The following is a 13,387-nucleotide window of genomic DNA, read 5'->3' on the forward strand; positions in this document are numbered from 1 at the left end:
AACTGCTTCCCTTACTTCGATATGATAACAACATTTCAACTGCTTTTTCCACATCGGGACCTACAATCATACCCTCTCCAAACCTAAACCGTACACGACACATCTCTTGTGGGATGCAGTCTTGATCATTATCTTCTAAATCCTCGCCAAGAAAAACACACATCTGTTTGAAAACATATCTCTGTGTCGCTGCTTCCCATTGATGGAAGACTTCCATGACAGACTGTACATCATATTTTGCAGTGTCCATAACCCATTTCCGAGCTAAACTATTCAGGGAATCTCTCTCTTGATAATCAGGCAGTTGACTTCGCAACTGTCTTCTTCCTATGTTAGGGGTCGTAGCAGGCGACCCGAAAAGAGGTAAAAGAAGATTAGTAACAGTGCTGGCCATTTTCTGCCGAATGGAAGGTGAAACTGAAGGACAAACAGATGGAAAAACGGGGTGAGATAAGGCGGGGGTAGAGATAGCAGAAGAGGTATCAGGGAAAGTAGAGGGGGCACTAGGCAAAATCGTAGAGGAAGCATTAGGAGATGTAAAAAGTACAGTAGGCAAAATCGTAGAAAACACAGGTGAAACAGAAGTGGTCGGTGGGCCTGGAGGAGGCTGCACCGAAGAAGTAGGAGCCAGCTGAAGAACAGCTGGTGGGTGCTGTTGAGGAGCAGGAGGCGCAGCTTGTGCAACTAAAGGTTGCGGGGGTGCTGTGGCACTCTGCGCATAGGGGGCTGGTGAATTTAGCAAATGTGACATTAATGGGTCTTTTTCACGCTCTTTTGCTGCCTCTTGCTGAAGAGACGGCAAAACTGGATAACACTTATCTATTGTCAGTTTACGTTGCCTGTGCAACTGCTCATTCATCTGCTCTTCCTCATTATCTTTAAACTGCACAGCAGCTTGCATTACTGAAAGTCCCCTTCTCTCTTATTTTTCTTAGCTAATTTAATTTCTTTTTGTTTGGCTTCTTTACGCCATAAGCGGAAGGAGTCAAACATTGCCGGCCGGGCTTTCTTTTTGAAGAGTTTAACTTCAAGGTTGTCTAAGATTTCAGAATCAAAACTACCATATTGGGGCCATTTTAAAACACCATCTTTCCTAGTGTATTTAATCCATACTTCGTTGTAGGTGATGGGGCCTACCCCATGTTTTACGTATAGCTCGTAAGTCGGAGTTCCAACTGGAGGAACCGGACATGAGTCCTCCAATCGGGAGTCCCTATTATTACCACCAAGACAAAATAAATTCCCAAGTCTAAGACTAGGCATCCTCGCTCTCTAGTCTAGTTCCAAACTTCAAAGGATTATCGATTACGATATTTCTCGTGAATACACGAGTCCTTCGGTTATGGTGCTTGCAAGTACCAATACAAAACCTTTTGTATCCCAAAGATACCACAAAGTAAGTCCAACTAAGGACTGGGAGACGCTCCACTTATACTTAACTGAAAATATCTCGATGACTTCATCAGAAGACTCGTCTCAGTGTTTCGCTCTACCAAAAACTTCAAGGGTCCACATCAGGGCGATAGCCAGGGCAGCAGTCCTTGTAGCCGTCGGGAAGCGGGGAACCTCGCAGCAAAGACCTTCGGACCACGTCGACATGCAGGGGTCGATGAGGTGGTTGGCCGTCCTCCGGAATTTTCACACGAAGCTCCTCACGATCTTCAGGCTGACTGGTACCACTGGAATCGCCCCACGTTGGGCGCCAACTGAGGTACTGGGTTTTTAAGAACCGGCACAGAACCGGTAACCCAGCGGTGCCAGGGAATCAACACCCAGAGACCTCGGGTTCTCCTGATCCAGACCTACAGAAACTTCAGAGTCTTCTAGGTGAAGTCAAAGATTAGTTTATTGGCTGCAACCAAGGTAACAGGTGTCCTAGAAGTACAATACGGGTATGTTCTCAGGAGACTGCACACTTTCATGAAGTCAGGCTTCTCTTCTTATACACAGTTTTGGGCCTTGGGCAAAACATTCTTGGTTGTAAAGTAAATAGTTAACATATTCTGGTTCAAAGAAAAAGCAGAGTCATGATGACATGTCCATATTTCACTTCGTGCTGCCTACAACAAATCATTTGGCAAGGCCCAACATTTCATCAGATATCACTGGACCCCTAATAAAAACGGGCACCTCCCCACCATAAAGCAAGTGAAGCAAAGGAGTGGAGAAAGATGTGAGCGAGATATGGCAGGTGTGCGCGCTGAAATGGTTTTATGGCTGGTTGAGCCTAGATGCTATCTTGCTCGGCCACTGGGAGGGAACTGACCTAACGAGTTCGGCCTGGGGCAATGGTTCTAACTTGTACTGAGGTCAGGGAAAAGTCGATTAAGGAGTATGTGTCCTTGTGGAATCAAATTCAACTGGATTAAGGCCTATGTAAAGGGCAACATATAAATGGGAGCCAAGGGTTCAGAATGTAAGTGACGATTTCGAGGTGAAATCGTCACTCGAACACGCCGAAAATAAATGTACATGATGTACTCGTCATTCTCGGTCTTTTGATACCAAATTCGTCATATTTCGACGAAGTTTTATTTCTCGAGTTCAGTATAATTATACGAATCCAGATTTTCCGAACCACAAAAGGCAACAGGAAAGTGAACCCAAACGTGAAAGGATAATAGCATAGAACCCCAGAAAAACCACTGTGAGTTTGAAAGAAAATACACGGTAGATATGTAAAAGTATGTACAAGAGAAAATAGAATGGAAGGTATAGATGGTAGTATAAGAGAAAAGGACAGGAAATTCAGAGAAAATATACTAGAGATGTACATGAAGTGCATGTGCAAGAAGAATAAAGAATGTAGAGGAGACAAATATACATAATATATCACACACCCATCATCCTCCGATACATTTAGCAAAGAAACAGTAGAAATGGGTGAAGGACACCAAACTGACTTTCGCAAAAATACAGGTGAATAAATGAACCAGAAAAAACATGGAACATCTACACCCAACATTAACCGAAGAAAATAGTTAGGGGAAAGAAAGAAAGAAAGGTTGACTGCTAACCATACAGCCAACAATTACCTAGGGGCAGACAACCATGAATGTGGCACACAGTGAAAACAATATACCATACACTAAATGTGCAACACAGGACAAATCAAACACTGTTAGAAAACAAATGTAAGCATGTAAAACAGGGTGAATTACACCATAAATATCCCTAAAAGAAGGGTATCCAAAAAAAACAATTTGCATTAATGGGAAAAGAACCCATTGGAAACCCATTGTAAAGGTCAGTAGAGAACAAAACAATTGAAAACATGGGACTAGTACCCATTGGAACCCCTATGACATGGTTAGAGCGTGAACAAAACAATAGACTACATGGGACTCATACCCATTAGAACCACCGTGTGGTGGTTAAAGCGTGAACAAAACAATAGAATACATGGGACACGTACCCATTAGAACCAGCATGTGGTGGTTAAAGCTTGAACAAAACAATAGAATACATGGGACTCGTACCCATTAGAACCCCTATGTGGTGGTTAGAGCGTGAACAAAACAGTTGAATACATGACACTCGTACCCATTAGAACCCCTAAGTGGAGGTTAAAACTCTGTGGGGCTAAAACCCCCAAACAAAGAAAACTGTGTTGAATGGACAAAAATACAAAACCCATCAACTGTGATACAAGTTTTGAATGGGACTGAAACCCAACAACAATCACACGTAGGATGAACAAGAACATGTTAATCCTGTCAGTAACTCTCTATTAAAAGAGAGGGACCCAATAACCCAAAGGAGTAGGGTACCAAGCGACAAATGTCAGAAAATAAGTTCCCCTTTGGTAACTATAAACCTAGGCATTCATTCAGCTCAATAATATCAACACAAAGCACTAATGCAACATTTTCACACAACACATAGGGAAATGCAGATTCAATCAATGTGAAAAAATGTTATAGTAAAATTACACAATTTATTAAACAAGTTAAGACCAGCTCAGGCTTGTATTAGGCATATCCGTTAAAACATTTTTTTTAGTACAATTGAAATCACATATACATTGACATTATACACAATAAAAGTAAAAAAGCAAGAACCAATATTTGGGACAGAAAGAAAAAGGAATAAAAAGGAATAAAAATTCCTGTTAACAATGAAAAACTACAAAGGTAGATCGAAGATCAAAACCAATATTTGTTATTAGTATTCCATAAGGTTTGTCGTCTTCCAAAACTCAAAGTAGTTCTCCGTTTCTTATGAATCAATGCGTTTCGGTGGGCAATTAATTAGTAGCCAGCACCTTCATCAGGATAATTAGTTGAACCATCCGATTAAAAACAACAAGCAAGCCTGTAAAAAATATAAAAGAATTTTAAGTGCCAGTTCTGAGCAAAAACAAAGTCATCTTTTTACATACATGTTCACATTGTATTCTGCAAGACCCTGTTCTTAATAAAACACTCCTATATACTAGTTTCCATCAAGGGTCGCTGAAACAGCACCTACCAATATCCCAAATGTTGCGGGTGAAAAGAATCATCTCGAACCAGTCACAAGTTGAAACAGGTTTGAACGAAATGGGCAGAAGGTTTCAAGAAAGAGGTTACCCCGAGGACACAATACAGAAGGCAAAAGAAAGAGCTCGAACAGCCACTAGAAAGGAAGTGCTCACAAGAACTCCTAAAAAACATGAAGACAGAATTGTCCTGGTATCCAAGTTCTCTACTCTGAGCATAGCATACAAAAAATCCTTTTGAGACACTGGCCAATTCTAAAAGCTGAACAAGACTTTGGTACCACTTTTGCAAAATAACCCCATTTTCGCATACACGCGCAATGCGAACATCAAAGAAATATTGAGCAAAAACCAACCCACCGGAAGTAATCACAAAGGCACCCAACCTTGCATGAACTGCGGGAACTGTAAATGCATTATCCAGGGCACTTCCATAAATCATCCCATGAAGGGACACGAAGTCAAACTGAAAGTTACTGCGACGTGTGACACACAGAACGTCATATATCTGATCAAATGCCCATGCGGCATGATATACATTGGAAAAACGGAGAGGAAAATAAAGACTCGCATTAACGAGCACAAGTCCAACATCAGACCACAAAATCCTAGATCTAATGTGGCAGTACATTTCACAGAATCCAGACACAACGTCTCACAACTCAAATTTTTGATACTTGAAACCGTTGGAAAAGTTGAAGGCAGAGACAACAACAAAGAACTCTTAAGAAGAGAAATGGCATGGATTTTTAGATTGCAATCTATGAAGCCCATGGGACTGAACGATCGTTTGGAATTTGCATGTTACCTGTAAATGCACCAATGTATGGTGCTGTATGTCGCCTACAGACCTTCCCACAGTGCTACTGTTCATTCATCCAGCTTATGTTTGCACGTTCTGGGCAATCCACCCAATTCCACCATTACTAATATTATTTCCTTTTACTAATTGTGATCGTCTATGTAACTTCACATCACCCGGTTAGCACACTTTTCCAATCCTTCGGCATAACACACTCACTCAACATGGCCGCCACCCCAGTCTTTTTCCTATTTCTATCACTCGGATTCTCGTAACCACCCACTCACTTCCTGGTTCCCGGGAGGAGAAACGCCGACACAGACGCAGCTTGAGACGCTGAACACCCCAACCACGAGTAAGTGTTGCACGATTAACCGGATTATAGAGCCATATAGGCGCACATTGCACCAGTAGAAATTCGACCCGGTCCACAATTATTAATATTCCGTCATACTAATTTCTCATAGATGCCCAGCAACACCGGACACACGTGAGTCTCAAACACGTATACTCTCTTCTTTACCGCATCTAGGCACGTAATTGCACCTCCGAGCACTTAGCTAAGCGAAGTTATGAACTTGCCACCACCTTTTATGTCAACACGACGAGCACCATGGAATTCACGCCTCTTGACCCCATTCACATTCTTGTTATGAGTCGATCACTCATCCCACCAACCCTCCCTGCATGTTACATGAATTTTACATATAACATGCACACACCCTCTGAGCTATATCTTCTTTAATGTTGTTCACAGGAGCTCCCCGATGAAGGGTCCACCACCCGAAATGCATTGGAGCTATTTAAAGAAATGCATAACTTACTAAAGGAGAATAATTAACTCACATTGAAAGAAATCATGAAGCCAATGATGAAATGTGATTAAATTTTGGAAACGTTCATCTTTGTGGTAGCTTGTTTCTTCGAGCACCGAAGGTGTGCACAAAATACAGGGATGCCACCAAATTGTACGGTGACACATTAACCACGTAATAAAACATTATGACATTATCCAAAGTCAATTCATACATACAACAACAACACTAGTGGCTCCCCAACTGATAACCCCATACCAAGGGAATTCAGATATAGATACAGACAATATGAACACTTTATGTCCTCAATCTTCAATATAGCAGCATCAATTGATCACAAGAAATATATGTGTGTTAATCTAAACATCATCATCATAGTATTCATATAAACAACAGGAGCAATAAAAGACCACTCCCGAAAAACATATATATGCTGCGCATTTTATCCATTATCAGTCTGTTGTTACAAAGTATAAGAATAAACACCACATGTAAGTAAAAACATATCATATTATTTCTACAAGTACACTAAACATACCTTAATCTCGCAATTCACATTCATACCGCAAAAAACACCCCCTAATATCCGGTGGGTATCATCCTTGTTCACGATAGCACAGTCTAAGGATTAGACTTGTGATTCTTTTCAATTACTCTAAAGCGATCTGGAAAGATATGTCAAAAGACCTATTATCAACGTATTATTTTTTTTGCTAACCTTAATCGCATCTCAAAGATCGTTAGAAGAGTATAGAAGCAATACTTAAAAATGAAGGTAGGCTTGTATCAAGTCCCAATCATACGCCCTTTCGGTACATTCCGATTTACTGAAACAACATAATTTCAAAACAGTGGCATAAATATGTATTGAGCGGTTATTGCATAGATAAAAATAATCATTATGCCAAGGAAATATCCTCTATTGTACCTCCAAACAGGGGTGCCAGAGAGTGACTTGGGGCAGAGACACCCAGTAAGATGATGCGGTATTACTTAAAAAGACGAACGAGGAATAGCGATGTCCTCATCCACGACACCCCGAATCCGGTGGTGTTCTCTGGATACGGGATGAGAAACCAAAAAATACAACTAAGTATACTTGGCATAGACAGTTTAGAATTAGAAAGCTATAACCCCATGGTGTCAAAGCTTCGACCTCACGCTTACCCAATACACGATGAATAAGAACGGGGCCGACGCCTCCGAAACCAGTCAGCAGCTTAAACAATCTGCATGGCATGCAATGCTCTATTTATACTTTACAAAATAACGGCGCAAAACACATCACCACGCTCGCTACCTCCCCAATGTCTTCCGGGTCATGTCCGGATTCACCCGGGTATTTCCGTAATGGTGACTACTACCGGTAATAACAACTAGAGCGATACTAGTGTATCTGCCCGAACTCGCGCCATGTATAATGCGCAATACATTAACAGAATTCATTTTTACATTGTTACAATTTTACGGTATAAGTTGAATCCAAAGGAAATACCCGGGTATTTCCGCAATATAGACTACTTCCGGTTTATTATAGACACGGAAAAAACAACTAGAACGCTACCTAAGTCGTTACTCGAACCAGACCATATATAATATGACCGGGCTGTCACAAGATAAATAGACAGAACAGTTAGAACAATTGTCCTATGCAGTTAGGCACATAGCAGAGAGTAATGTAGGTCTATCCAGATAAGTCCTATATTTAATGATTTTTACACCACTTGTAGGGATCTTGCCTTAGAGACAGAAGTAAGCTCTACTAAAAGAGCATATACAGCTTACAGGAACCTGATAGGTATCAGGGAGTATGAAACCACAGAAATGATCAATTTGTACCTATGATACGTTGTATGTATGTATTTATTGCTTATTAAGCGCAGCTGCCACCCAAAGGGTATCCTGGCGCTGAGACCACATCATTCCCACAGATAGACCACATTACATTACTTTAGGGAACAGAAAGGTCTTGAGATCCTTTTTAAAAGAAATGAGATCTTGTCTACTCCTCAGCGCCAGCGGGAGGGTGTTCCAAAGAGTAGCAGCTGTGAAACTAAAAGCACGGCCACCCATCCTCACTCTATTGATCCTAGGGACCGTCACTAAAAACGCGGAGGAAGATCTCAGTAGTCTGGTGGCCTGATACCAGGAAAAAAGATTTTGGAGCGGTATCGGTCCTAGTCCATGCAGAGCCTTAAAAACAAGGCACAAAGCCTTAAAGGCAATTCTCTGTTGTACAGATAACCAGTGAAGATCAGCCAATGCTGCGGAAGAAGAAGCGGAGCGAGGGCGGGATAGAGCCAATTTGGCCGTCATGTTTTGGATCCTCTGCAGCTTTAAGATCAAGGTTTTAGGGGCTCCCAGAAGTAGCGCATTGTAGTAATCTAATCGACTGAGAATAGAGCTGCGCACTACCTCTGCCCTGGACTCTATGGGAAGGAGCGGTAAGATCTTACGTAGGGCCCGAAGTAAGCCCATACATGTCGCCGTAGTCCTATTCACAGAGGCGTCAAGCTGCAGGTTGGGTTCAAACAGAACTCCTAGATTACGGGCCGATTCAGCGGCCTCTACCGTACCTAAGATGGAAATAGGCCAGAAATCGTCCGGAAGCGGACGAGGGGTACGATCTAGAGAGCAGTGAAGAACTTCCGTTTTAGATCCATTGAATTGAAGCGAGTTGGCTCGCAACCACTCTGCCGTTGCCGACATACAGCAGTGGAAGGTGTCCTTTGATACTGCCTTTGTGCCCTCAAATGAAAAAATCAATTGAGTGTCATCGGCATAATTGATGACCGATATGCCGAATGACTTTATCAGGTCTACCAGGGGTCGCAGATAAAGATTAAAAAGGATCGGACTGATCGCTGACCCCTGGGGGACACCCTGATTCACTTGTCGTACGGCAGATCGAAAAGGTGGTAACGCCACTGCCTGCTGTCTGTTGCCGAGATATGATGTTAACCATCTCAAGGCCAAGCCAGTTACTCCTATGCTCTGAAGACGACTCAATAGTACTGCATGATCCACCGTGTCGAACGCGGCAGACATGTCAAGCAGCACTAAAAATGCTGACTTGCCCATGTCGACACGCGCTCGTAGATCGTCCAACACGGTGACCAATGCAGCCTCAGTGCCGTGAGCCGGCCTGAAGCCGAATTGAGATGTATCCAGGCATGAGTTACTTTCCAGAAAGCTGGATAATGCTCTCGTGACCCATTTCTCAACAATTTTAATTGCAAATGGTAAAAGCGAAATGGGCCTATAGTTGGCCGGGCTAGAAGGGTCCAAAGAAACCTTCTTCAGCAATGGTGTAACTATAGACAACTTCCAGCTATCTGGAACTACTGCTGTATTCAATGACTGGCAACAGATGGTGTGAAGCGGAGGAAACAACTCATCTTGAAATGCCTTCCAGATCTTATGTGGCATAGGATCAAGTGGTGATCCTGAGGATACGCCATTAGCCAAAAGACAAAACTCCTCCAATGAAGGAGTGGGAAAGCAAGACAGCAGAGGGAGATCCTCCCGATTATAATCCCTCTTAGAGCCCGCAAGACGGAGGGGTTCTGCAGAGTAAGATGAAGATGATATGGACTGACCAGAAATCTGCAGTCCGTTCAGGATTGTCCTAATCTTCTCCTCAAACGCAGAAGCCAAAGAGTCGCACAATTCCTGAGAGACAGGGATGGCTGGTGCAGTACAAGACGGATTGGCTAGATTGTCGACCAATTTAAACAAGGCCTGAGACTTGTTAGAGGCCTTGGCCAGCGTATCTGCCAGAAATTGGGCTTTGACTTTCCTCAACTGGACCTTGTATTCCTGCAAGGCCACTTTATATGCTACCTTATCTGATTCCTTGTATTCTCTCCTCCAAAGTCGTTCCGCCTGTTTACAGCGGAGTTTATGATCAGGGAACCAGGCGTTAGTTCTTCTAGGTCTGGCCCTCACCTTCTTTAATGGAGCCAGCTCATCCAGACCCCACTGCTCCTAAGGAGCCCCTCTCCTGGAACCCTCGAATTAACAATGTCCCAACCGTGGCAACTGCCCACTGTCCAGCGGGGTAGTTATATCCAAACAAGTCATGGGCACCTACAGTGTCTCTGGAGCCCCACCCCGGGACTCCCAGAAGGTTGCAGCGGCCACCGTCCAGCGGGCCGCTATGGGAAACAACTCAGTCTTGACCACCGGTTGGAGCAGCCCTCCCAGGAATGCTGACGCCGGGGGGGTCCGACACCCCCCCAACCACCACGCAACTGAGTCTTAATGCCTCACTCACCAGGCTCTCCGGGAAGGCTTCGACCGTCTCCTCAGGCCGGGACTCCTGGTCAGCTGACAGGCTGCCGGCGTACGCCCTTGAACAACTTCTAGGCACAGATATTCCGCCGCGTCCGCGGGGCTGTCCCTCCCACCTGGGGGCCCCGCGAGTCACTCACTGGATCTTCCTCTACCGCGGAGGCGGGGTAGGCTCCCGTCCTCTGGTCTGCTCTTGACTCGCGGACAATTCTCTTGCTCTGGACATGTGGGGCTCTCCTCTCCAGCACGAGAGCCCCGCCGACACCAGCGCCACTCCCATATTTACCCGGGAAAATCCTCCGGTGCTGCGACACTTGCGGGGGTACTGACCGGCAGGGTGGGCTCCCACTCCGGTCTCTTTCTACAACCGGGGCTCCCTCATCCCCACGGGAGCCCCGCCACACCTCCGCCTCCTCCTGACTTCCTGGGGCAAGGTCTCGATTTCTTCCTGCTTCCGACCCGACGGGGCGGGACTTCCTCTGGGTGCTCTCGCCGGTGCCAATCCCAGCGCAGCTCCCCTGACGTCACGGGGAAGTCCGCGCTTTGCACCTCCCGGGCCAGCAGCGGTAATTCTCATGGATTTTGGAGCGGCGGTGTAGGCATCTGCCGTGAGAGATAGAATGTAGCTGCGGGGTAGGCACCCGCCCCTGGTGGGCTCACGGGGTGGGCTCCCGCTGGGTTTTCAAATCAGCGAAAGGGCGGCACTACACGGGGTGGGCACCCGCTGAGTTCGAAGGCATGCAACGTGCCGCCACTACACGGGGTGGGTACCCGCTCATAAATTATGCATGAGGCGGCAATACGTGGGGTAGGCTCCCGCCCGTTACCACTGCCCACAATGTGGGTATTAGAAATATAGCGCTTTCACAGCCCAGCGCTGCAGCCACCAGCTCCCCTCTTCTTCTTGGCAACACCCCTTAAGTGCTCTCCTTGTGCAGGGGTGCAGGCGGGAGCACAATCACTTCAAGTATAGCGCCCACCAGATACAGCGCTCATGCTCCTCTCCTCCTTCTTCTTTTTGGGGGGAGTAATATACAGCGCTCGTGAGGCACAAGGTCCCATCAAAGGCTATGGGGACAACAGGTCGCACTCCTCACTTCCTTCTGGGCACAGTCAAAGGTGCTCCTCTTCTTCTGGGCAATCAGTATAGAGCGCCACCCTCACCAAGCGCTAGATAGCAGACAGGGAAGCGCAGACCAGTCCAGTTTAGTGCTCTTCTTCTTCAGGGGCTAGTCAGTAGGCAGAGCACAGTTGTAGCTCTCACGAGGCGCTAGGGCAGGAGAGCAGGCAGGCAGTGCTAGGCCAGGTCCGGGGTCAGTGTGTACTCATCAGTACAGGACAGCAGCTCCTCGGAACCATCATCCCCTGTAACGTGGCACTCCTCCTGGTACAGCAGCCTGGACTCCAGCAGTGGGCTGTCACTTGCCCTGTGGACAGGGGAGGGGTACAGATGGGCTCAGGGGCCAGCACACAGGCCCATGTGGCGATACCTCCTGGCAGTAGGTCCCCTCACGTTCATGTCCACACTCTGACTCGGCACATGGTGGCACAGTCCCCCTATTTATATGCCCCTCACCCCAACTACCAGACTGTGCCAGAAGCTTCTATAAGCATCTGAGGAAACTGGTTGTAACTGGCTCAGGGGGAGGAGTAGAGCACCCTGGGTGCCTGGTTTTCCCTCCAAAAGCTGGGATGGCTGGGAAACAAACAACTAGACTGCTAACCCACCTCATTCAGGCGGCACAGCCACACAGCCATGGCGTCCATTTTAAAAGCGACATTTTACCAAGGTGCCTTCATACAATGGGGGAATTACAGGTGCACACACCATTGCGTCACATTTAACATTTGTATTTCAAAAAAATTCAGGGGACAAAGGGCCAAGTGCAACACAACTCTCCCCCAGCCAAAAGCCAGGGCGGACCGATCAATGTCTTGATGGGCTTCCTGGCTTGGGGTGAGAAAACGTGGCGCAGGCCTACAACTACAGGAGCACCCGCAGGTTCTCTGCCACTCTGGAACCCGATGGTTCCCTCTCTCCAATCTCCCTTGACCAACTAAACCACCCAACTGGTGCTCTCTAGCTGGTTGTGGCCAGAACCAGACCCTAGGCCATCCAGATGTCTCTGGCCCTTGCTCTCTCACAGAGTGGGGGGCTTTAGCCCTAGGCCCGTAGTACCCGTTGACCACTCTTCTTCTCCTCCGTGCAGTTCCAAACTGCCACTGGTCCTCCCACCTGGGATCCGCACCCTCAGGCTGACCAGCAATCAGGGGTGAGGCTCTCCTCCCCTACCGCTCCTTCTGGGGTTCCAGCCTCCCCTCCTAGGCGGGGCACCCTCAGACCACCACTCTCTCACTCGTCCAGGGCCATGGCCCTCCAACTGCTCCACCAGCCCAGGGTCTAAACCCTTAAGCTGCACCGGTGCCAGGGGCGAGTCCTCCCTCCCCCTGGACCCCCTCCCAGAGTTCCACACCCTCCTAACTGGAGTAGAACCCCTGGAGGACAATTCTGAGGGGACACTGCTTACAGATGTCCACCCGCCAGGTCAGGCAGTACCTGTCCCTGGCCTCCCAACCCAGGATCTAAGCCCTGTGGCTGAGCCGGTGCCAGAGGCGAGACCTTCCCGCACCCTCCCACCTGGAGAAGTACCCTTGGAAGTCAAACCATTAGGGACCTTGATTACAAACACCCCTCCCTCCAGGTCAGGCAACCCCTGAACCTGGCATCCAAGCCCAGGATCTAAACCCTGCGACTGAGCAGACCCCCGAACCTCTGGAGCTCGGATTACAGATGCCACGGGTTCTCCTGACACTAGGAGCTCCCCTTCACTGGGTGGCACATCAGGACAGCCTAGGCTTCCAACCAGGGGTTCCCTTATGGAACTCTCCAGGCCCTGAGACTGTGGTTGGGGCACCTCGGGACACCTCCCCATCTCACTCCTTGAGATGCCCTACAACCCTCTCACTAACCCGGGGCCTAGCTGGGCTATTCTGCCC

General features: G+C 46.9%; 1 protein-coding gene across 1 annotated transcript in view; it reads right to left on the reverse strand.

Annotated features, from left to right (window-relative positions):
- Positions 1-4,045: 4,045 nt before the first annotated feature.
- Positions 4,046-13,387, reverse strand: part of LOC144825245 (uncharacterized) — a 123,056-nt gene continuing 113,714 nt past the window's right edge. The window contains exon 4 of the mRNA XM_078684083.1: positions 4,046-4,314. Coding sequence (XP_078540209.1) covers positions 4,247-4,314 — 68 coding nt within the window. The 3' untranslated portion in view covers positions 4,046-4,246. The remainder of the gene's footprint in view (positions 4,315-13,387) is intronic.

This window comes from Lissotriton helveticus, chromosome 3_1 (genome assembly GCF_964261635.1).
Source record: "Lissotriton helveticus chromosome 3_1, aLisHel1.1, whole genome shotgun sequence".
In the NCBI taxonomy this organism is placed as follows: Eukaryota; Metazoa; Chordata; class Amphibia; order Caudata; family Salamandridae; genus Lissotriton; species Lissotriton helveticus.